This window comes from Sinohyriopsis cumingii, chromosome 6 (genome assembly GCF_028554795.1).
Source record: "Sinohyriopsis cumingii isolate HCF-2022 chromosome 6, ASM2855479v2, whole genome shotgun sequence".
NCBI classification, from domain to species: domain Eukaryota; kingdom Metazoa; phylum Mollusca; class Bivalvia; order Unionida; family Unionidae; genus Sinohyriopsis; species Sinohyriopsis cumingii.
Window position 1 is genome coordinate 105177015 of NC_142966.1, and position 26298 is coordinate 105203312.

General features: G+C 35.1%; 1 protein-coding gene across 1 annotated transcript in view; it reads right to left on the reverse strand.

Annotated features, from left to right (window-relative positions):
* The window catches only part of LOC149797632 (embryonic protein UVS.2-like), a 43809-nt gene that overhangs the window by 7309 nt on the left and 10202 nt on the right, over positions 1-26298 (reverse strand). The window contains exons 4-8 of the mRNA XM_089960448.1: positions 19105-19222; positions 17177-17289; positions 16148-16318; positions 12545-12701; positions 2630-2754 (exon numbers count right to left, since the gene is read on the reverse strand). Of these exons, the coding sequence (XP_089816574.1) occupies positions 2630-2754; positions 12545-12701; positions 16148-16318; positions 17177-17270 (547 nt within the window). The 5' untranslated portion in view covers positions 17271-17289; positions 19105-19222. The remainder of the gene's footprint in view (positions 1-2629; positions 2755-12544; positions 12702-16147; positions 16319-17176; positions 17290-19104; positions 19223-26298) is intronic.

Genomic DNA, 26298 nt, shown 5'->3' on the forward strand with positions numbered 1-26298 from the left:
GAAGTCTGCCACATTTTCTTGCTTTAATCACAAAATTATCATGCAATGTTATCTATGATGTGATGTATGTCAGAAACTATTGATATATCTACACCTATAACTTAATTATTCACAAATTCAAAGATCATAAACTTAATGTTATTTGTAATAGTGTAATATTTCACTTGAACATTTTCTCTTTGCAAAATTAATAGAGATATTGCATCTTCAAGAGTTCCATTCATCATGCAAGATCTTACATGGGGTAAAACACATCTGATCATCTGGAATATTATATTGCCATCTGTTTCAAACATTGGCACATACTAAGTTTTCACGTCAGCCTATTCGAGAATTATTTCACTCAGAAAAATAAAATGAACCTCTTTATAAGACTTGATAATTTCAGATGAAAAGGAAAATATTTTATTTTGAAGGCATATTTCTTGAAAATATGAATGCAATACTAACTAAAAACTGTTAGGCTAAAGTTTGTTTTCTTAACTTCTTTTTTTGTCAACTAAAGTTAGGTTTTCCAGGGGTAGACTTATGGTCCAATATTTTCACAAGTATCAATGTTTGTGTGTGTGTGTGTGTGTGTGTGTGTGTGTGTGTGTGTGTGTGTGATATGGATTTTTAATGTAGCTTTAACAATTTTTCAGTCATATCGCTACAATGTCTGCAGTATGGCAGTTTGTAGTGATATCTAGAACTGGGGCATCATGCTGCAGACATGTAACATGATGTCCCACCCAGTCACATTATACTGACACCAGGCCTACCAGTCCTAACACTAACCTCTTAATGCTGAGTGCCAAGCAAGGCAACTGTTAGTATCATTTTTGTAAGTCTTTGGTATGACTTGGCCGGGGATCGAACCCACGACCTCCCATATCTGAGGTGGACGCTCTAAACACTAGGCACACTAGTATCATTGTATTCATGCTTTTATTATTTCGATTTTCATTGATATTGTGGCAGCATAAAAAAATAATTAAATAACCTTGACAAATACCATGAACACATTTCGCCATCCTTCCCAATCAAATAACTAGATTCCACAAAAATGTTTTTTTTTTTTTTTAAATAAAGAAAACTAAAACCCACTAGGAAAAAAATCCTCATATTATCTGACAATTTAAACTGCCCTACATATAATTATTGGTTACTGCATTTGCATGGGAAAATATGAACGAGTTTTTCTGAATAATAATGAATGACCTTGAGAGTGCAGTATTAGTCTGGAAAAAAAAACGAGCTGCTGTTGCAGTATTAGTATGGAAAAAAGTTAACATTTTCCCCTATAAATGCATAGTATTTTTATTAGATGCTCATTTTGTTTATCTATCTAAGGCTTAATTATAAAAAGAACACATTTTAAGAAACAACGTAACTGAATTTATGCTCTATTTCAAAGTAAATATAAATCTGTAGATAAATTAATTCATATTAACAATATTAGTGTGCACATAGCACTGCCCAGCGACCTTAGAACTTTGTTGTGAGCTAGACACTAGCCAAAAAGTTCTTGTTTTGGTCTACTTAAAATTTATATTAAGAGTCATGTGAATGTGATAGCCCTTAGCCTCAACATCCTTTCTATGCTTTTTCATAGATCGTAGAGAGCACTGGTCGCAGTCTGAACTATCCCATTTACGAAAAGTTACGAACATTTCTCCTAAATATCTGTTTAATTGATTAGAATGGAATTTTCATAACACGTCTCTCAAAGTAGTTGTAGACATTGCAAATATCACATTACATCATTTTTTTAGTTTGAAACTTTCAATCTGTGACTCATTAAACTCATCCACATTGTTAATTTTATCATTTCTACTTTCAAACAGCCTAACCACCTTGTTTAGTTCATCCACAAACATATGTAGTAAACCAAAAGCGAAAGTATCTGCTACATGAGCATACAAGATTTTGTTTACTATGAAAGTAGTTCCTTATACACGATATTAGTTTTAGATACACGTGTTGTGAAATATGAAGCCCTGCAGGATGGAAAATATTGCCCATTCTGACAGTGTTATGTTAACGGGGAAAATGAGCATATAATAATAGTAAATGTCAGTTCTAAGTAATGTCATATTCCTCAAGCACATCATCAAGGAACTCGAAAACGAAATATAACTGTTACACAATAGCAACATTTATCTTGACGCAATTACATAGACGTGGGTTTCTACAAATAATTGTAGAGTTTACATATAAAGGCTGCATACACCTAAAAGTAATACGGAATTATTATGTACGTTATTATTATTGCTCTTATTCAATGTTATCACTCAAATGGATTGATTCACAATCAAAAAACTTTATATATATATATATATATATATATATATATATATATATATATATATATAAAGAGATTCTTATTATGCATTTAAACAATTTTAATATATTTGAATGTTCAGAGCATAAGACTCATCCACCTGAGCTTTGACCTTGTTTTGTTAATTTTACAGAATACTTTACAAGATACAAAGAGCTGCATAGAGTCAAGTAGTAGTGTTGTAAATATGTAGGTAGTCGAAACAAACAAAAACATGAATGTAGTAAACTGCTAATAACTATACACAGTCGAGTGGAAGAAAAGTAACAAAGAGTGAAACATTATTGCAATGCTGTATATATTTACCATCATACACCTGAAGATAGTCATACACGCAGTAGGTTTGATTTTCCATATCAAAATTCTGGAAATCAATTTGAATGATATAGTATCGATCCTCTGCTTCAAGCAGCCATTCGCAGTTCAAATTACTGAAACCAAAATCACAAACTTCAAATCATCTATCTTATAATGCTTTGATAGGGTTCACATATCCATAATCAGAACATATGGCTGATTTCAATTCATTTTTAATATTTCCTACTTGAAAGGAAAGGGTATTTTAAATCTTTTGAATAATTTGGATGTAGCATAGGAAATATGGAACATTCATAGAAATTATGATTAAGTTTATACAGTTACACAGTGGCTTACATTATATATATTTCTGCAATGCAGGTTGGTTCAATAATCAAGTGGGGATCCCCTTTCCTTGAGAGTGTGACAAATGTAAGGTGAAGATTGCATTTGCAAAATGTACAATGTAAAGAATTGTGGCATACCTCTATGCTACTTTCATGCACCATAGCTATAAATTGTTTACATATTGTACTTTTGGAACTTTGTGCATAATCTAGGCCCACTACATCCATGTTCGCAAAAAACCAGTCTGAATAAGTCCAGAGTATAATGTCTTCTTAAAATAGGGAAAACAAAGTTTGCTAGTGTAGGCAATACCAGCTTTAGAAAGTGCAATGAATGAATAACAAAATATATAAATCGTAAAAAAAAGTTATTGGCTCTTTCTTTTATGATTTACTTTCGCAGTCCATGAAGTGAAGCTACATACCTGGTGGCCCAACCATATTATCACTGTGTGCAGGGGATGTTAAGGATCTGATGACATGTCCAGTACTTAATTCCCATCAGAAGGGAATCCACTGGGGCAACATTTATATTTCATGTGTTCAGGGATTTTACACACATCCCTCCAAGGTAACCTGTAACCTATTCAGAGCTGCACCCAATTGCTTTAGAAACTAAAAAATGCTAGTAAGTTGGCTTTGTGTGGGTGAGTGTGTGGGTGGGTGGGCTACACTCGAGTAGGTAAATAACTTCCGGGAGAACATTCTTGAGAATACTCCCAATCATTACGCGGAGAGACATGAAAGGTTTCTCCTGGAACGACCATACCTTTATACATGTTTGTTGATTTCCTCAGTATGCAGTGATACTATACAATTTTTTTTAGTCCAATTGAGGGTAAAAGTTATCCAGGTGGGGTCTGAAAATGTTGATTGAATTGGATTAACTTGTTGACACCATCCATGACTGGGTTGCAGCTGTGCTTCTTGAAAAACAGTGGAGACCGTGGATGCATGCCTATGTTCTACGCTGGTTACAGGGATATCATCCACTTTAACATGGTGAATATACAACAATGAATCAAGTACAACTTCATTCATGGCAAGATCATTGACATCAAGGATTATCTACATCCTCGTGCGCTAATGTGCAGATCCTCCCAAAGATCTTGCGTGTATTTGATAATTTCCAGGATGATGATATCAATGATTCTTGTGAAGATAGTGAGACCAAATGAGGATGTAGCAGTTCTGACGATACAGGTGACACTGATTCATTCGCTGTTTTGGCATAATGGTTGTATCGCACCGGTAAACTGGTGTCACCATGTGCAAAAACTAATTTTAATGTAATTTGTCCAAAATTAATCAAGATGTGCTATCTGGTATTACTATCAAATAACGGTATGTTCTATTGGATATATAACATCCCAAAAAGCAAACTGTCATGACAGACAGTGATGAAATTTTAGTGTAGCCAGAAGGTAAAAAAATGACAAGAATACGTGAAAGGTGGGTTGACATAACACGGTTGAACTGACTGATGAACTAGTTCCATTAGTATGCCAGCGCAGCACTACTGGCATTAGATGGATGATTGACCCATGCAGCCTACCATATGATTATTCAGATGCTGCTAGAGCGGCTGCAATATACCAGGCTGCCTGCTCCGACACAAGCGTCATAAGAACATGTTGGAATATCTGGAAGCTAATATGAAACCCCTCATGGAAGAGTGGGATAAGCTCCAAGAAGATGAATGAAATAAGGGAATGTATGAGCGCCTCAAAGCAAGCAAATGTGTTGTGATCACTGAGAAGGAGAGGGAACTCGATTCAGAGTGGAAAAAAAAGAACGACATAAAATGTATTTCTGAAATACAGTCATGGTGCAACAAGCTGCAGAGAGCAATTAATGCCAACTGCAACCATGTCATGAAACATGCGAAATGGCATAATCTTCAACTTCATAAACTTCCAAATTAACTATGATTTTTAAAAATGCTGGATTATAACTAATGACAAGATCGAGTTAATAATCCATAAATTTGAAGACCTGCAAATCAGATGATGTAAACTTCATTCAAAACTCAACCCTGACCTTGTCCAAGATAAATTTGAAGACAGCCAGTTACAGCTTGAGTCGGGCTGACACACATTGCTGAACAAATGCTGATTTGTTAAACAACTGCACAATACATGACCGAATCCATCCTGGACATGAAATCGCTGTTTCCATTGACACGTGTAGTTGAATGTGTCAGGAAGTACTTTCACGTGAGTATGAACAATGGAAGAACAAGTGAGAGCAAGCCCAGCAGTTGAAAAATTTCTTCGCAGAAGAAAAAGTCAATACTGCATTTGGTATGAAATGCAAGCATGAGAAACGCGCTAAGACCATATGTCCAAACTAATCACATATCTAATGGACCTCAAGCGTGATTGCAATGGCGACAATGATGGTGATCTAAACCAATTGTTGGTGGAAAGGAACAAAAAATATATTGAATCACCATGCACACGGTTGTGTGTGTGAGCAGGCAATTCTTTCAGTGTGTCAATGCTCCACGTGTGATTTATTTTCTGTCCCCATGCTATCACACCACTACTGAGGCTAGTGTTCAGTTGCCAACCATCAAAGGTCCATCACCATATCTGAAATTTGTATATGGTTTTTGATCATGCTTTAGCTATCAAGTTCAGTCATGACAAGGTTGTATTCATCCGCTGTGATGGGATCTTTGAGCATCATGTCAGAATACAATTTTGTGATCCTTGACAGACTGATCTGGATATCAGTTGTGATTTATATTTGATGGCGCATCTGTGTAATGAAGCTGAGTCGAAAATATCTTCCCGGTCACAGTAACGGCGCCAGCAACAATCGATATGACACTGAAAGCAATTCCGATGGGCACCCACAACTGTCGTTGCCATGGCAATCCCAGTGATAAATCTAACTGTCGCTGTTGCAGCAATCACGCAAGTGAAATAGATAACACCAATAACACGCGAGCATCTGTGCAGCAACTCAAGCAGATGTCCATCTTCATCCATTAATGGGAGCCTCATTCGGGACGTGTTGGTGTTGCACTGAAGATACACATTGTTTTATCAGCACAACTGCAATCAGGTTGTCCGGAGACACATGAGGGGACTGCAGTAAAGGTATCCCTGCATGGCTTGATGACCCAAAATGATGACTGATAACTACCATGAATAGCGTCACACGTTAGATTGGCTGCGATCATCAGCATGATATTGGCGGTCCTGGAGGGGATGTGATATTTGACGGTTGAGGGTGGGGGTGAGTTCGAGATTAATAAGGTCTCTAGAATTATCATGTCTAAGTAGCATGGAGGTGCACATTCTGGAAAGTGAGCGACGCAGGGCGCGCTTTCAGGATCATTGCTTGTGGACATTGATAGTAAGTTTTATTTTTTTGTATATCATTGACCTGTTATTGAAAATTTCATCACTGATGGCCTCGAGTTTTGAGCAAATAGATGGCGGGCCAATCAAAGGTTTTGTCGGCTTAGCACCCCCCCCCCCATCCACGTAAAGACAAATGAATTGTTTACCAGTAGACCTCTGAACGGTTTTGCATGAATGTTTGTCCAACTGTTACATACACAGCTGCGCCAACATGATTTCAAGGGTGCGGCCAGGTGTTATACTTTGCGAAGACTCAGGAATTCTTCCATTTGGCATCTCGCTGATCTGCCCTAGGTTTACGGGTAAACTCCCAATAAACATGTGTGCTTCTCATCTCTCTGTCAGAATATGTTTCTACGTAATACACAGTTCCATTTGTTTTCATATTCTCTTGTGGCAAATATAACTGCGTTGTTAAAGTTGACCATCTGAGCACGACCCAATCTGTTGAAATTGTATACTTCGTTGTTATTGCTGATTCATATGGTCTTAAGGATTTGCATGGATGGTGTTGGGTCCCCATCATCTCCAGACCGCACATATTCTGATCACGACTTCTCTAATGTCACTTTCACATACAAAATTTTATCTATACCAGTCAGCATACCTGGGAGAGAATTTCGAGATAACACAACAACATGATGTCATCATTGCTGTTCTTCATGTATCAGATAAATTTTATCTCTGATCACACACTGGTCATTAGCAGTATCATACATGATAAATTTGATCCTAAGATCACCATAGTCGGGTACATGATTGATATTCTAACATGCATGTGCATCATCCACCTATACACTGTAAACGATATTATGTCCACATAGTCTAAGATTCTTCTTGATGACCTGATCAGGACGTTCTTGTGGATCAGACCTGCCATATCGAGAAAACATGGACAGCATTGCCGTCACAAAATTCATTCTTGGCCTCGGTGATATGTCCACATCATTAAATTTTGTGGAATTTTACCAGAAGAGGATTGACCTGTCAAGATAAAATCATGGTTCGACAATAGATTCAATTTCTAACAGTGGCTGTAGTTCCTGTTCGCTTCATTTTCCTGATGAAAATTTGACTTTGGCTAGGGCGGAATCAACCCAGAGAGTTGATCACACTCAATTTGCCTTTCACGAGCAAGCTACTTCTGTCTGAGATCCGTATTTCAATTATATAATAATTGTTAAATCTTTAACAGAAGAAAGTAATCATATATAGTGATCATTTTGTGTTAGCGGAAGCAGACTTGCTGACTTCATTCCAGAGCTTCTCCCAAACATTATCACCAATACAATGTCGACATAGTGCATAACTGTTTTCACACCAACCCTGCACTTAATACATGGAATTGGGTCACAACCACGTCACACCAGAGTCATGTACTGCCAGCAATATCCATTTATGCACTGCCGATTGCACATGTATATCATTCCAATAAACAGCAATGGACATCAGCTCTTTTCGATCAATATTATATTATGACTTAAAGTTTATTATTCAAGTTTAACTGATTTCTCTGCGCACAAACATTTCTTGAGGCACACCACCATGTGTGTGGAATCCCTGTGTACGGGAAACAATAACTGTTGTCCCCCCTCCCTGTGGAGTCCCTGCTTACTAGAAAATAACTACTAGACCACCACCCCATTGCGTACAACAGTAATATGGTGGCGTCACCTGGGTTGCTGATAATGGAAATGATCAAGCGCAGCTAGCAGGTTTTTTGTTATAGGTGCACGCTTGCGTTTCTCGAATCACAAAGATCAGCCACCGGTTATCAAATCAAAAAGATCAGCCACCGTTATATGTTTGGAGAACTTTAAAAGTTCTCAATAGCATGTCACTGACCTTGATTCATTTATCGACCACCTGGGCCATCATATTTCTATCTAACAATATCCCAGCAAAACATCTGGAACCACCCACGTGCGCAATACCTCTCATATGGGCTTAGAAATGCATATCCAAGACAGATTCCATGAACAAGTCCAGGTGTTCTAACAGGAAATAATAAATCGAGTAATTCATCATGAAATTTTGCTGAGAAATCTGTAACCCCATGTCAAACAACAGCTTGTAGTACACGCATGCGACCTGATTGTTGTCAAAATCAAGTATGATATCTCCGGTTGGTTCCTGATGTCGATCACCATCGTGCCTGAAGAAGCGACCGTTCAACGTTCTGAAACAATATAAATATGTGCCTAGGTACTGCATCCCCATGCTGTGAACTAAAACGCATTTTAAATTAACTAACCTCATTGCTCTGAATCGAGTAAGTGGGCCAAGACACGGCAAAATTACTTCCGATGTCATAAATTGCTGTATCATGCGGCTACATCAACATTTTCGAAGCATGCTGCCATTTCATTTCTATTGTTGACAAACCTGACAATGGTCCCAAGAAGGTGATTGGGTTATTACCAACATGTCCGAAAATGATATGTCCCTCAAATTCAATTAAAGCTTCTGCAGGCAGGAAATCTGTTTGTGTCCCAAACTAGCAGTTATATTCATCAATGGTCGTTCGGAACGCTGGTGTCATAAGAATAATATTGAAAAAATTGAAGGAACTTGTATCTGAACATTGGTTCACCCATTCAAAATGCAGGATCGGAAATACATTTAAACATTTCTTGTAACTATACAAGTTCACACGTTAGTCTTACCCGGGCACTAGCGCCCACTGCGAACTCTCAGCCTGGTGAAGGACAGTCCACTCTCTGAAAATATATCAGTGGGCTTGCGAACACTGTCTGCAACCGCTGTTGTGTAGCATCGTTTTTTATTTTTTGTATACCCACGTACATATGCACAGTTGAAAGTAATTCAATTTTGATGCTACCAATGTAATTAGCAGCCAATCAAATTGCCAATGGCCAGATCAGACCAGCCATGCCAATCATTTTCGTATTGCTGAAAATGCTTTTACTGATAGATTGCCAATACTTTTGGTCAATTTATCTTTGATGACATCAATAGTGTTGGCATCAAGTTGTTTTGCAATCTGAATTAAGTTTGGGGATTTTCTTCTCGACAGACTCACAATCAGCAACAATGTATTGGTAATATCCATGCATGGGGTTTAGCAACAAATCAGTTCTGGCTAGTCGATGTTGCAAGGTGATGACAAATTGCAAAGGCACATGGAAATTTCATTTGCCATTTGACTTAATTACCCACATTGAGCTAACATTTAAAATGGTCATGACGTCATGGTGCATGAAAAAAAGAACACAAAAGCCTCGCTGTGTATGTATCAATTCGAGACGGCATTCACTGAACCTTCTGACAGCACACATTATTAATTCTACTCCTTGCAATGCAAAGCAGGCAGTTTTGTGCCCAGTAAGGAGAGTTACTTCTTTTATTGTCGCAAAGAAGAGAACTTCTTTAAAAACTGTTAGGCAGACTCTTGAAGCAACCAAATAAATTTGCACAAATGATGGGCTATTGCATAGTGAGAATTCTTTTCCTTTATTGCATATTTGCCTGTTTTATGTAACTATGGTTCGATCACTTATGAAGTCCTTGCTTAACTTCGTGTGTTATGGTAAAGGTTATTTTTGTATGCATATGAAAGGCTCTTTAGTTCTCAACTCTATATATTGGCATTTTAATATCAAAAAGAACAGAAAACAAATATCTACAGAGTTAAAATTTGCTTGCCACTTTAATGCATCTCTATATTTTAAAATTCATTTAAGTACAGATAAAGTATTACGTTTTGGTGGGAGTATTTTGCGTAAAGTAGCGTAGTGTTTTACAGATCCATTAACTTTATTCAGTTTAAGGTGAAATAAGCATATGCATTCATATATTGCTGTGCAGTTAGGTGCAAATACTGCATACAAGCTATAGGGAGTATTGGGAGTACTATAACATACTTCAGTTTTAGACAATACTGCCAGGTAATGACTACTCACTGTGTGTTGTTAACTGAGCTATATGTAAGGAAAAGTGCGTATAATTAAGTTTATTTGTAAAACAATTAATTTTCCTGGAAACGTGAGCTAAATTAGGGTGCCTAACTCCAAGAAGTCAGCAATGATGAGTCTCAATCCCAATTAGTAAGTACGTCTCCCTTTTCATCAGGTAGTTGGTGCACAGTGGACAAGGAAGCCATAAATGTTATACTTAATGTCTATTTTTGCACTTAAACAATACAATGCATGTTATGATCATTTTAATAGAAATGGTTGTCAGATAAGGTGATCTTTTCGATTTGGGTAAAGTCAGTTAAGTAAATTATTTTTGTAAGGGATTTCATAAGGACGATTTAAAGAAGGAGCATCCACATGAAAGTGGAGGGATAAAACTTGATACCGCCACTGAATCTGAGGTAACAATTTCTCCAAAGACACATAAGCCAGACTCTCTGGCAGCAAAATCTGCAAAATATGACAAAAGAGACAAATAGATGTTCATCCACATTGGGTTGTTAATTATCCATGGCTTGAATTCATTTGACTCAGAAGGAAGGATGTTTTGCGGTTATTGCAAACAATATTCCAAACTGGCATGGGTTGGAAATTCAAACATTGTTCTTGTCAATGGAACTGAGAAATCCAAGGTTCAATCAATCAATCACATCTCGTGATGGTTTTAGACCTCACAATGACTGTGCAGCACAATATATGCATTACATTAGCCAGCATGTGCAGAAAATCCATGAAAGAGTTGCTAACATCCTATTTGGAACGGTCATTTTAAAACTAAATTCTCATTAACACAGCCTACACCTTGGCTCAGTATGGAAAAACATTTCTGATAGGGAAATTCTGTGTACGTTACTGGAGAAGAACATTGCTAATCTTGATGCTAATTTTAAGAACATTGGTAATCTTGATCCTAATTATAAGAACATTGTTAATCTTGATGCTAATTTTAAGAACGTTGCTAATATTGATGCTAATTTTAAGAACAATTCAAATCTTGATGCTAATTATACGAACATTGCTAATCTTGATGCTAATTATAAGAACATTGCTAATCTTGAGGCTAATTATAAGAACATTGCTAACCTTGAGGCTAATAATAAGAACAGACTCTAGGCAAGACAGTGTTTAGTCAGTTGATCAAGTCTTGAGAAAAGAAGTTTGGAAAGGCATGAATTCCAGTAAGTTCATTTCCATTCCTGATTATGGAAGTAGTAATGCTACCATATCAGAGCAAGAAACCGTGTATATAAAATACCTTATTAAAACATTAAAACGTTAAGCCAATTGAAGAAATAGATATGTTGTACATTATTTTGCACACATTTTCTAAAATCACATGTCATGGAAAGAGGTTGAAAAATAATTTGATCAACCAGGATAATAGATAAGTATGAAAGCTTACTAGCACAAATCATATATTTATTTTATGTTCTGTGCATCAATCATTTTATTATATACAAATTATTTGTTTACTTGCATGTTAATGAAAGTTTATCCTGCAACAAAGATGATAAAATATGTATTCTCATATTAGCAATGTGGTGATTGAACAATAAAAAATAAGTCATGTTTGTTACACAGTAATATGTTTGCTACATGATAATATGGTGTTTGCATAAGACTACATATATTTCATCTAATAATGTGAGAGAGAGAGATAATAATAATAATAATAATAATAATGCTTTATTTATAGAGTGTGACTCATTGGTCAAGGACTATTCTCCCTCGAGGCCCTCTTAAGGAGAGTATACCAACGCACATTATATGAAGATAGCAATAAATAGTGTTTATTTTAACATGTTTAGTATTAAAATACTAAATTCCATTATCTATTAGAAACACATACATACTCAGGATATCTTTTCTTAAATACTCTAATATTTTCAGCAGATTTTAAATGTAGTGGAAGCTTATTCCACAGAACTGTACCAGAGTATTGAAAACTCTTTTTAAATTGCTCTGTTCTTGGTTTTGGTACTATAAGGTTTCCATGTGATATTGATCTCAACTGGTATTGTGTTGAATAAGGCCTGAATAAGTCCTGAAGATACTCTGGTGCATTTCCATGTAGACATTTATATAAAAGAACTGCCTTGTAAAAATCTATCCTGTCATATACTGTGAACCATTTGAGTTCTGAGAGAGAGAGAGAGAGAGAGAGAGAGAGAGAGAGAGAGAGAGAGAGAGAGAGAGGGGGAGAGATCAAACTATAAGTTCTTCATCAGTAATATTCATCAGAAATAAACCAGTCAATAAGCTTACTGGTCATAGACGTTTGGAAAATTAGGTGAGGAAATTGTACGGTACGTCCAGGGGCAATAACCAATCAAGGTGCGCCCTGCTGTGGCACATACAGAGTCAACAGCTGAACTTGGTGGAAAAGTTACGTTTGTAATTCCATACCATGCAGGAGTGGACCCTATAATAAAAAAGAACAATGTTAGAAGCTTAAAAGACAAACAAATTATTTATTTATTTATTATTTACACATATAAAGATAACTCTATCATTAAAAAATAAATGATGCAAATTTACTGGAACTGTTTCGAGCTGAAGTAGTGGTATAAATGAAAAGCATTAGAGACAACATCGAAAAATGAAATGTGTTCATTCTTTTAACTAAATGTTTGTGTGAAATAATGTCTAATTTTTACAAGTATTTCTGAGACATGCTTCCTTTAAGGCGAAGCAAATAACATATTCAGGTATAAAAACCGTAATTTTGTTAAAAAATCTTAGACATTATTGTTCTTGTTGCTAAGGTAAGCAGGATGAAAGAAAGTACCAGTTTAAACCTGGCAATTATTTAGAAAAAGAGTCTTATGAATACACAATTGGCATTCTTTTATAATGTGAGCCATTTTATCAAAATAAAAAGATAGATAATTGGTCTGTACAGTCATGGCTACATTACTTTGTTTCTATACCAAATAAGATAAATATTTATTAACATTTCTTATAAGCAACTATAAAAGTAGAGGTATTGCAATAACAGATCTAGCGAATGTGATATTTGTGCTTACATATCTGTTTATAACTTTGTTAGAATGTACTGATTATTTTGTTTATTTTGGGGAGTGGGTGTTGGGTAGATATTTCTTGGCACGAGTAATCAGCCAATTTATAATAACAAATGTCGTATGTACCTCATTCATGAGCTTGGATTTGTTTTGTAAAATGGACCATCCCTAATTACATAACATAAGGCTTTTTCTGGATATTTTAGGTACAGTGGAACTCTGCTTTAACGCGATAATTGGGGTCCAAAAATTTGGATCGCATTAATAGCGGGGTTTTACAGGATTTTACTATTTTTCAGAGAACAACGCATTGGCACATATACGCTTATTCATGTCTAATGTATATCATGAACAGGGTATCAACACCATTTACTATCGTGCCATCATGGCCTGCAATTCATCTATAATGCATGTAGTTCCATTGAAAAATTGCACACAGATTTAAAATATTGAATAATTTCATTACTGATCATTATGTCATAATTCAACGTCTCTTATATACAGCATGAACAAGAGTATTAGCGCTGTTTACTTACCCTCTGATATTGCACCATCGTGGCATGCAGTTAATCCATAAGACATGTAATTCCATTGAAAAATTGTATACATATTTAAACTATTCAGTAACTTTGTTACAGATCATTATGTGTCTGAATTCAATGGGAAAAAATTAACAGCAAAATTAGGTTAAGAAAGACGAAGTACATGTATGGTTCATTACATTTCAGGGTCTATGAACAATGTCTGTACAAATTTCCTACTGCTAACATTTTCTCATATGTGTTTCCATGTACCTTTATCCATTGTAAATTCCTAATAATTAACACTTTTACTTCAGATTTTGTGAATATCAACAAAAAATATATGTGAAAAATACGTTTATAAAGATTTTTAAGCTGAACACATGCACAATTTCATATCCTTTCAATTTCCAGCTAATAAAAGTGGACATTATTTATTGGTCAACTGATTGCATCTAATAACACTGCAAAGCCCAGCAAAGATGTTGGCGGCTTTTGTTTTTGATGTTTATTAAATTGTGAGAATCTTTTATCAACCACTGCATTGTATGCTGCTGGGTTGTGTATGGAGTGATAGAAAGAAACACATGTCGGCTATTGTTTGAGAAACAAATGTATACAGAATTAATTGAAGACAATCACAAAGATGACTTACCAGCTTTACTCATGGATCAGTAATAAGTAACATTTCTCATAATGTTTATTTTGGCATAACACTTCAAGAACCTGATGAAATTTTTAAATTTCAGAAGCCACGTCATGATTGCATTATATTCGAGATCATATGCGAACACTTCCCCCAAATGATATAAAACATTTTACACACAATTTCTTGCATTTTTTAAAAAAAGTATTTTTTCTGGGTACAAGAAAATAACACGTACATGTATTTAACATTTCTGGAACCACACCAAGATCGTATTATATTCAAATTCATACACAATCTCTTCCCCAAAATGGTAAAAAGTTTTTATACAGTTTCACATACTGTGAAGAATTTTTTTTACATGTGCAAATGAATATATGGAGTTTCAGGAGTCATGCCACAACCACATTATATCCAAATTTGCGTTATCCTGGGAAGCATTATAGCATGTTCGCACTGTATATGTGTTTATTATTTTTATTAATTATTTAGGTCATGTATTGCATTTCATGGCATGAAATAGTAATATTTGGTTTGGAAAGGTTTATTGAGGAATGATACAAATGTAAAACAAGAAAAACCACACAACTGTAAAATTATTAGAGTTTTGCAATGTGTGGTCATAAGGTGATTATTCAAAACTATTTTTTGTCTTTGCTCTTTTGTGAATTTTTAAGTTGTCAGCCGCTGTTGTCTTAATGTCCTTGGAAGTAGGGAAAGCATGGACTGTCAACGCCTGGCTCAAGCAGAAGTGTTTGATTCACTCGGTAGTGAGACCCCTGGCGTGCAACAATATAAATCAGAAATGTGAAGGGTCAAAATGTTAATAATTAAAACTGTCATATAAGGTAATATGAAAACAAATATTATCATTTATTAGAAAATGTGCATTGCTAATTGTATTTAAATGTTTCAAAAGGACAATAGTCGTTTCATGAGGAAGTTGCCATTTTTGTGAAGAAATGATTCGTAGAAAGTATACATTTGATCAGATCTTCCAGAACTCTTAAATGAAAGTTTTGCTAACCTTAACTCCAAAGTAATAAAACAAGAAAATTTCAAAAATAAATTCGACATACTGGAATCACTATTGGTAAGGTTTTCTTCCTAGGACCTAGCTTGATTCTTTGTGCTCACTGGATGTTGTATATTTAAAGCAGAGTCGTCCAACTACAGGACAAATGTGGCTCATGGGCAATTTTTGTGGCCTATGCTCATACAAAACAATCAGCTCTTTAATTATAGTATAATTATACATATATATACATATATGAACTTTACAATTTTGGTCCATGGAGATGTTGAACCACCCTGATTTAAATAATAGATCTATATTTGCTTATGTTTGTTTAAAATTTTCCATTAGGTATAATTCTCTACATCCCCAATATCAGACTGACAGTTTTATGAGATATATAGTTGGCGCATGTTGGACTTATATTTACGACTATCCTATTAGGCATAAACAAATAGTTTTAAAGTTATTTGTATATTTTCTAAGGTCCTTAATTGTGTTTACTATCTGACTTTCCACCAATGTCGTTGAAATTAAACCAATGTAATGTATATGTGTTGTACATAATAGTAGTTTTCGTGTACTGGTATTTATTTTTAAAAAATAGGAAATAAAGCTCAAAGATTTTCTTTCAGCAGTTAAAGAGGCCATGAAAACACTTACATTGAGTTATTTTATATGTGAGAAGCCAGCCGTAGTTGTTATTGTTGGAGCCATCAATTGAGAAGCGCACAAGGGCGTATTGCCCAGAAGATGTTATCGTAAAGGTAGAGGTCTCATACCCATTTCGTTGATAACTGTAAGCTAACAACTGTGATGATGTCAATGTGTTACCTGAAAAACATATATGTATAGAATAAGAAATAAGTGCATTACTTTCCTCAAACAAAGAATGCAAACGACACGCACCTATTGATATACATGAATACTAGATTTTGCAGTTAGGTAATCCCAATGCCTCTTCAGCCAACGTGACTCCCTCACCCCCTGAAAATATCCAACTTTCAAAAGTGATCAAAAAACTTAAATCAGGTTTATGTTTGTGCACAGATTTCATTTATTTATGTGAATGAAAAAGTGGAGGCAATGAGATGCAGAATTATTGTCAATGTTCTATTCTCTTTTTCCTCTCAAGAAAAGCATGAAACATATGGAGGCATGTACTCTTTTATCATTTCCATTTAAACGGAAACTATTAAAACATGGTCACTATTTCCAAAAAGACCATTTAATAATCTGTTTGTGTTTATGCTGAATTTTGAGATGCCATTTCACATGAATAATTAGTGCAGGTGAGCTACAGACTCGTTCGTTAAAAGAATAGCCTCTTCTGGACTCATACCTTCCATGAATTTAAGACATGTACGATACAGCAGTATTTCAGATATATGAAGGATCTCATACTTTTTCTGATAAAAATGTCAGCAGAATTGTAAATAATATCGAATCGTCCCCATACCACCATGACCCCTTTATATACTCTATGGCATGTTTATGAGAATTTGCGAAAAATGAAAAATAAATGGTTGGAAAAAATCTGGAACAAGCTTTCACCGTCTGTAGTATTGTGTCACAGGAAACATAGGAATTCAAGTTCTTGGTGTCAATCACAGCTGATTTGAATGTTTATTCCATATAAAGAACATATTAAGAAGAGTATACATTAATTAGTATGTAATTTGTGACGTTTACCATTATAGATTCTTAAAGAATCGCCGCTGCCATCTAAATCAAGGAATAGGACTGTTATCTCATTCTTATATGATTGACATGGTGCACGGATCATCCAGTACAATATTTGGTTCCTGTCAAATAAAGAGAATGATAAAATTATATACATTTCACCTATACTAATTCTGAAGAAAACAATTTGTGTCTTAATTAATGCAAATCTCAGTGAAAACAAGTCTCTATTACATTACTAAAAATATATTAGTTGTTTTTAGGTAAAAGAAACCACTGTGATTACAGACAAGGAAAAGAGACTCATTGCCAGGTAGACAAAGTAAATATAAATTGGCAAAATCCACTCAAAACGAGCGATTTAGATTGACTAATGCACAAACTGATTAATAATTGCCCTTGAATAAAAAACAAAACTTTATGAATTTATTAATGGGGTTTTAATGGCATATCTACACAATATAGGCCAAATAGTGTATATAGTAAAGTGTGAAAAGGTAAAAATGGTAGAGGTTAAAAGCCCAAAAGTACTTAATGGTAAATTGCAAACTTATAAAAATGTGAAATAAACAGATGTTTAAAATGGTATATATTTAGAATACTTAAAAAATGCAAGTGTCATATTAACACATTTTCAACCTCTTATATAACTCAATCTTTTAAAAAGTAATTCAGAATCCTCTGGGTTGGTACAGTACAGAATTATATGTGTAGCAATTCTGAAGTATTTGTATATGCTAGAGCGATACAGGAGATATCCATCTCTGTGAATGTCCTGTATGCCAGCTGCCATCCACCCAGCATATGTTTGATGTGATGGAGTTTATTAACAGTCACTTTATTCCAGCTGGCCTCCCATGTATTGCTGATATGTTTATTTATGTAGAATTTTAAATCTGAATATCGATTTTCCCAATACAAAATTGGTAAGAAAAGGGCTGATTTGATAGTTTGGTTATTTCATTCTATTTGAATTTTGTTACCAACAATATACTATCTATTCTTCCACTGAGAGAGGACAGAATTCTCTCTCGAAGGACTGTGAAACTAGTGGCTCATGAGCTTTTTAATATTTTTAAACCATGTCTCTGTTTTGAGATCCGCCAGTGCATATGGGGTTAAATCCATTTTTTTGCAGCTCCGATTTAATTAAATTGGTTTTGTAAGTAGAAGTGATTAGTATATTCATTTCTTTAATCTTTTATTTCTTTTGGGCAAAGATCAAAGTCCATTTCCATTGGTTTCATAGACCACTGTGGCACCTGCGGAGTAGAAGCTAGCTGTAGCTATTTTCTCCAGGTTAGTTTGGCTGTCTCTAAGTGGGGTCGAAATTTGAATTCTAAGTCCAAATCGTGGGATGGGGTTCAGCTTACTTTGGTGTAACGTTTTGTAATTAGGCCTAAAAGCATTCTTAAAGGCTTGGTCCATGTTGGTTTGAGTGTTTGGAAGTCGTAATGATCAGTACACAAATTAATCAACTATCATGATTTGCTGTACCCAGGTCATAGAGGGTGATCACTGGCCCTGGGGTAGGAAACACCCGGGCCTTTCCAAGTTCTTGTTCAAAACAATATATTTCTGTATAAAATTACAAAGTGTTGATGATCGGCCTAAGTCCCGGGGATATATCCCGGTTGCCCCATCCTGTCAGCCATGGCTGTACCTTCTGATCTGTATAGTCAGAGCATGACTTATTGTCTGCATCCCATTTTGTCTTGACTATATATAAGTGAGTCAAATGTTTAAAATTTTTTTTTACATATTTTTCTCAAATATTTTATGTATGGAAGAAAGGTGAAAGAAGAAGAGTTCGGGAACATCATGATGTTTTAGGCTTCAGCAGAAATGCATGCCTCTGTTGGTCTCTCTGTCTGTATATATGTATGTATGTCTGTCTCTCCCTCTCTCTCCATGCGCAATTAAAGTGTTATACATACCTGTATGTATCATAGGTGCTGGCAAAAGGAGGATGTAGGGCAGAAGTGTCTGTTTCATCGGTAACAAGAAAGGTATATTGATCTGGGATTGAATTCAGGACAAAAGCAGGCTGACTTACTGAATAAAAGGAAATAAGATTGCGTTACTGGTATTACCTACATTAATGTGACTTTAGATCCTACAATATTACCCCTACCCCTACAATACCAATCTTTATGGCCTGATTCTTTCATTAGCAACACAACCAATGTTTATAAACATTGTTTTACAGAATAGAACATGTTATATTTGAAAGCATTGATTAGAAAACTACAAATTGGTTTATTTTACCAAGTAACAACCTCATATAAATTTTACACTAATCTTGCTTTACTGTGCGCATGGGCCCTACGACTTACAATGTATTCAAGGTATCTCCTTGTTCATTGAAAGGGAATTAAAACCTTCTTTTTGTAGTGTACTTGGTGGTATGTTTATATTCTGTCAATGAAATATCATATTATTAAAATACAGCACACAAAACTGTCTGCTTAATTAATAATAAAAAGTTGGACAACATGGATACAGTCTTATCCACCCACAAATTGTCGTTTGGTAGAAGGAGGCAGAGAAAAAAAGCCAGCACTCTACCAAGTTGTTATAGTACCAACAAGCCGGATGCTCTTTCACTTCAATCTGATCTTTTCATACTTTAAAAAATAAATAAAGTTTTAGTTAAAATCCATAAAAAGGTATTGGAGCAATTTACTCTATTCAAAAGTAATGTACCCACTTTACCAACCCAATAGTATTATGAAAATATACTAAAAGCTAAATTTAGCCTTACAAGATTATGGTGATGGGAGATAAAGTGTGTGTGAGTGTGTGTGTGTGTGAGAGAGAGAGAGAGAGAGAGAAGACATGCATGGCAGTTATTAGAGATTCAGAGATGATTTTGCTATATCAGCAAAGATGTTATCCTGAGGAATTCATTGAATATTGTATATCACAAGCCGATTAGAGAAAGAAATTTTGATGGATAACTGATCTAACCCTGTTATTATCTATCATTGGGGGGGGGGCGGGCCGAGTGGCTGAGTGGTCTAAAGCACTTTCCGTTATAGATCACTGCCATCTCACCTCTGTCTGTGTGGGTTCGGGTCTAGGATTTAGCCAATGTGGGTATGTGAGAAAGCTTGCCAGTAGCTTCTCGTGGGTCGGTGGTTGTTCCCAGGGTTTTCTCAGGTTCTTCCTCCACCACTAATACTGGCCGCCATGCATAGCCTATCGTGTGCTGAAAAATGGCATTAAACTCCACAACAACAAAAAAATCTATCATTGGGTGTGTTGTGTTCCAAAATACTTCTTAATACAGCCCATAAAATGCGATTTGCGTGTCCATGATGTTTTCAAGATTGACCTTGATATAACATTTGAATACGATCTATTTTATTTGTAGGATTTTCCTTATTGACGAGCTGACTCTGAAACACAGGTAAACTTAAAACTCAGGTCTGTTTAGCAATAGAATTAGTTCAGAGTCCTTTTACAACAACAAGACAGAGGTCTAGCTTAATGTAAAAAAAATAACACTGTACCGGCTGATGTTGAGGCTTTTGTCACAATCAGACTGCTGAATCAAACTTAAAACATGCTCTAATGTATTTGAAATAAAATTAAAACTGCATTGTAAATCAATATGTGCCTATTTTTAATGATATCACTAAGTAAATCTTCTCTATTTATATTCTTGTTAATGAGGATGCCTTAACACTAATATGAAATGTGCATAATTGTTATTAGACAGGATATCTATATTTTTTTGAAACTCCTGGTACACGATTTTATCTAATTTGTATAGTTTTTATTCATGGCTGTAAATTATACAGAATATCTTTAGTTAAATTTTGCATACGTGACCTGAGTATCTTAAAAGCTAAGTAGTTACATAGGATCTATAAATAGATGCTAATGCATGTGTTGACAATGATTAATAATAATCTTAAAAATAAGACTGAAATAATGCCTATGGCTTAATTTCTCAGTGGATGATGGACTTTCAATGTTTCTAGAATAATTTTATAACTTCCCTTCAGTTCGTCTATGTCACATGAACAGGCAAATTTGACGCAAAATTAGTAGTGTATTCTGTCTCGTAGGGTCGATTGCATAATTCAGTCACAATAGACATGTATATTAAGAGAGAACTGAGCATGAGTTTCATTCTGATTTTGAAAACATTCACATTTCATGTGTTCCTGTTGTAATTCTGCAGACGTGTTTTATGTTGCACTTAGATTCTATTTGAGAGGAAAAACACTTGTTTGGAAAGTTCAGTGGAAACAGAAAGTGCTCATTATTGGGACAATAATATTATTCTAGAACTGGTAATAATTATTTGAAGGAATTATGAACACCATCTCAACAACGTCACAGTTCTTGGATGACCAGTAGATTTCCATTTTCGAAATGTGTAAGGAACTTTTCATTCATTTAGGACTTTCATAGACCTTTATAAGGATTAGTTTGGATTCACTTCATAATACTGTACTGTAAGTTCCTCGAACTTTGATGATTAAATTGTTTGTTAAATTTCACAAAACTTCTTGGTTTTGTTTTTTCTGTTACTTAGTTTTTGAGCATTTAAAATAAGTTGAAATTGTTTTGAAATTTAAATTTATCTTTTTTGGACACTTTTCAATCCCTGCTCTTTTGATTTTGCACAGTGAAACCAACAAGTTTTCACAATGTCAACTAAAGTGGAAAACGTTATTTTAAATCCTAGCCAGGAAAGCTTAGAGTCCTTAATTCTCCAACTTACCAGACAGTATGATCTTTCAGAATCAAAGCCATCTTTGTGTGATTTGGATTTTTAACTTAGCTTTAACACTTTTTCGATCATATCGCTACGATGTCTCTGTAGTGTGGCAGCCTATAGTGAAGTCTAGCACTGGGGCATTATGCCGCAGGCATACGGTGTGATATCCCACCCAGCCACATTATCCTAACACTAGACCGACCAGTCCTAACACTAACCTCTTAATGCTGAGTGCCAAGCGAGGCAGTTGTTAGTACCATTTTTTAAGTCTTCGGTATGACTCGGACAGGGTTCGAACCCGCAACCTCACGCATCCAAGGAGGACGCTCTAACCACTAGGCTACCGGAGCAGTCAAACCATCTTTATTAAAACAAGAAATAAAACTATTTTGGTTCAATATTTTGTAGAAAAGAATATTTTGGATAAAATTGCTTTGGGTTTGATTAGTAAGTCTGTATCTGACTCTAATTTGCAAATTAACTGAAATTAATTCGGAATTTCGGAATCGAAATTAAAATACCATATTGAAAGCTAGTTAAGGAAGTTTGAGCTTCAAATGCAAGTGCAAATACAGGAAAAAGAAAGAGAAAGGCAAATATAGGAAAAAGAAAGAGAGATGCAAATGTAGGTAAAAGAAAGAGAGACAAATTCAAAAAGAAGATCAACAAATGCAAATGAAATTGCAAATACAAAAAGAAGAAAGACGGATGGAAATTCTATTAACATTAAAGAATTATAACTGGAAGGCTAAAATTACCCTGGTAATGAAAGTTCAGCTCTTGATGTTATCAGAAATATCAAATTTGTTCTCCCTCTTCAGGAAAATGAAATTGATAAATATTTTATTACATTTTGAAATAATAATAGCTGAAATGGTCAAGAGAGCACAGGACTGACATTACAACAGAGTGTAGTGTTATGTATATTTGATTTGATTTATATCTGATTTAATTGTTTGTAAGTTTTAAAATCTTTCTATTTTTGAATTTTATTATATATCAAAATAATGTATTTCTGTTTACTAGGAACTCATACTTTTTCCAGAAAATAGTTTGACCTTGACTGTTCATTTCAGTAAACATAAGGCTGACCTGGTTCCCAACCTTATTCAAATTTAGTAATAGTCATATCAGCAAGTTCTGTTTTTATTTATTGTGGGAGTAATAAGAATGAGATCTAGGTTGTATTGGATACGTGACCCTAGGCTTGTAAATAGTTTTTAGTGAAGTAAACAAGCTTTTTTTATTTTATTCATAGAGTAAAATGATTGATTTTTATCAAAGTCATACTGGGGCTTAGTGACTTTTTTATATGTAAACATGATCATGTGATTGTCTGTTTCATAATTCAGGCATTTTCAAAATTGCCCATTAGTTAATATTAATAAGTGATGCTTAGAGAGAATTTAGTCAGTCTGGGCTTAAAAACGCTTGACATCAAGTTGTTTCCTTCTGTTGAAGCCAGTTTTCGAGTCATATGTTAATTTTCCTCGTCTGTTATTTTGGATTCAAAAGGATTAATTCTTTTCTTGCAAATATACATGTGCACATATAGAATTCTTAAACAAAGACATTTCTTAAATTTTTTATTTGGATTTCCAAAACCGGAGGATTATTTGTTGTGTTTTACAAGGAATGATAGACATCCACACTATACAGGATACAACATACGTCATCGCCTTCCATCTTGGATTTGTCATCGGTACTCGAACTTGAATTCATTAGAACATTTCAATATTAGGACTTCTAAAAATTTTAATTGAGGATTATTCTTGGATTATTTTTGGATTTGATTCTTAAAACAGTAAGTTCTTATTTTTTCATTTTTGCAGTATTTTTCCAGGGAAATAAATTGTTTGTTATATTTTTCAAAGCTTGTTGTTTTCACCCTTTCTTGTGTTGCTGTTAATTCGAGCCTAAACATGTAAAAGTAGTTATTGGCAAAGCTTGTGTATTTTATGCTTCACTGTCGGTAGAAGCAAGTACTGATTATGATTTGTTCAATCAATATATCTAGAAGGCACATGATTTGGTATCTGAGGCATGTCGATAGAAGTTTCGGAATTGCAGAAAGCAAAAGACCAAACCTATGATGAATTTCGCATGGGATAAAGTGCACTTCTGAAAAGATTAATAACGATTATGACAACCTTAGACAACTTTTATTAGTCAATGAGTTCAAGAACTGCATCCATGGTAAAGTCAAAATTTACCTTGACTAACAAAGAATTGATAAATACTTTAGAAAGCGTTGCTCATTAAGCTGAGGAATATTAATTGGCTCATAAAGTTTCATTCGTCATTAAGTTTTTCTTTCTGCAGATGGTTAGTAGGAAACCAAACCAGTCTCAATCGAGTACTTGCAAGTTTCAATCTGGTGCAACTAATAAGAATCCAACGTCTGGTAAGACTGACCAGAAATCCTTTTTCTCTTCCTATGTGCACTTATTGCAAGATATAGGGCAAGTTATTTATGATTGCTTTAAGTTACAAAAATAAGCAACAGAACAAAGACAGAGCAGTTCCAAATGCTATTGTTTTTCGTAAGTCAAGGTCATGACCATGCATTGGAAACAATATATTTGTTGGGTCAAACAAACCCCAATCTGATTCAATTTGGAGAATTAAGAACCTTTCATGTCGAAGGGTTCTATATCACTTATTGGTGATTTGATCAATCCTATCCCTATTAAAATATTAAGGGACACAGAAATCTCTCGGAGTCTTTTATTGTCAGGTACTTTTCCTTTGTCTGAGAAGTCTTCTTCTTTTGAAAGTGTTCTTGTTCAGAGAATATAGTGTGTTTTTTTTTTCAAATTCCTCTCCATAATTTTAATTTGTCATTAGACTTAATTTCTGGGCCAGTGACTGTTGGCGCTGTGTATTCTTTGCCCATTGAGGATGTTCATTAATTATAATTTAATTGGTTAAATGTAGTTTAAGTAATACACAGTGCATCCTTCTCTGGCTCCTTGCTGGGTCACTCTTTGTCTACTTATAATGGTTTTCTGCCCAGACATGATGTCATTGCAGCCAATATATGTTAATAAGCTAGTAACTAAATTTAGATACACTGTCATGTTGAACCAATCAGATGAATGAGTTGAAGCATGTGATCAAACATTATCAATTAGGCATCATTCATACAACTGATACACCTGTATAAATACATTATTTGCAGAAAGAACCACCTGCCTCCCCTCCTTCCGCCAGGTTCTTTATTTGGGACACTTCTTGCATAGCATACTGTTCCAATTCTGTTGTAGGAGCCCTTTGTCAAATCGGCTAATGTTATTATTATGGCAATCCTCAGGATCAGACTGATCGAGTTTCGGTTGTGTCCCTTTATACCTCATATCGGCTCCTTGTGGCTCCAATACAGGTGTTGGACGTTCTTCACAACCCTACAAACTCCCCAAGTCTACATTTCTGAGATATTGCCATTGCCAAGTTTCATGCATTTACAGCTTTGCTTTTGACCCCCTATTTGTGTCAGTACTTAAATGTACTCAACTATTATGCCCAAATACTTCATGCCCACTTCCTACGGTGCATGTATGGAGTATCGGCAGATGTTTCAGATGTTTGTTATTATAGCAATCCTCAGGATCAGACATATAGAGTTTCTGTTATCAGTGTCCCTATATACCTCGTATCAGCCCCTTGCGGCTCCACATGCATATGTCAGACACTCTTCACAACCCTACAAACTCCCTTGAGTCTCTCTTCCTGAGGTATTCCTATAGAAAAAATTCAGGGACCATTGCCAAGTTTCATGCATTCACAACTTTGCTTTTGAGCCCCAATTTGTGTCAGTACATAAATGTACTCAACTATTATGCCCATATACTTCATACCCGCTTCCTACAGTGCACATATGGAGTATCAGCTGATGTTTGTTATCATAGCAACCCTCTCAGACTTATCGAGTTTCAGTTATCATTGTCACTATATCTTGTATCAGCCCCTTGCGGCTCCACATACAGGTGTAAGACACTCTGCACAACCCAACAAACGCCCTTGAGTCTCTCTTCCTGAGGTATTCCTATAGAAACGATTCAGAACACAGCTGGTGCAGTGTGCTGTGACAGGATTTGCCCCCATTATGCCAAAGATTATTTATATTTATAATAAAGTTTATATGAACCTAAGTATTGTGTGTTATTTAAATTGCTAGGCATTGAATGAGACTGAGATAAGGTTTTGATTAATACACTTGTAATTAACAATCCTTGTTTGGATCCAAAAGTTGATCCTATTGAAAATAAAATCCCTTATTTATACTCCGTTTGTGCAGTTGAAAGTGCCATGGCAGAAATAGTTCTTGAGAATGAATTTGATCAGGAAATTATTCCTTTGGCTGACACATGCATTGGTCAGGCTTTTGATGAGATCA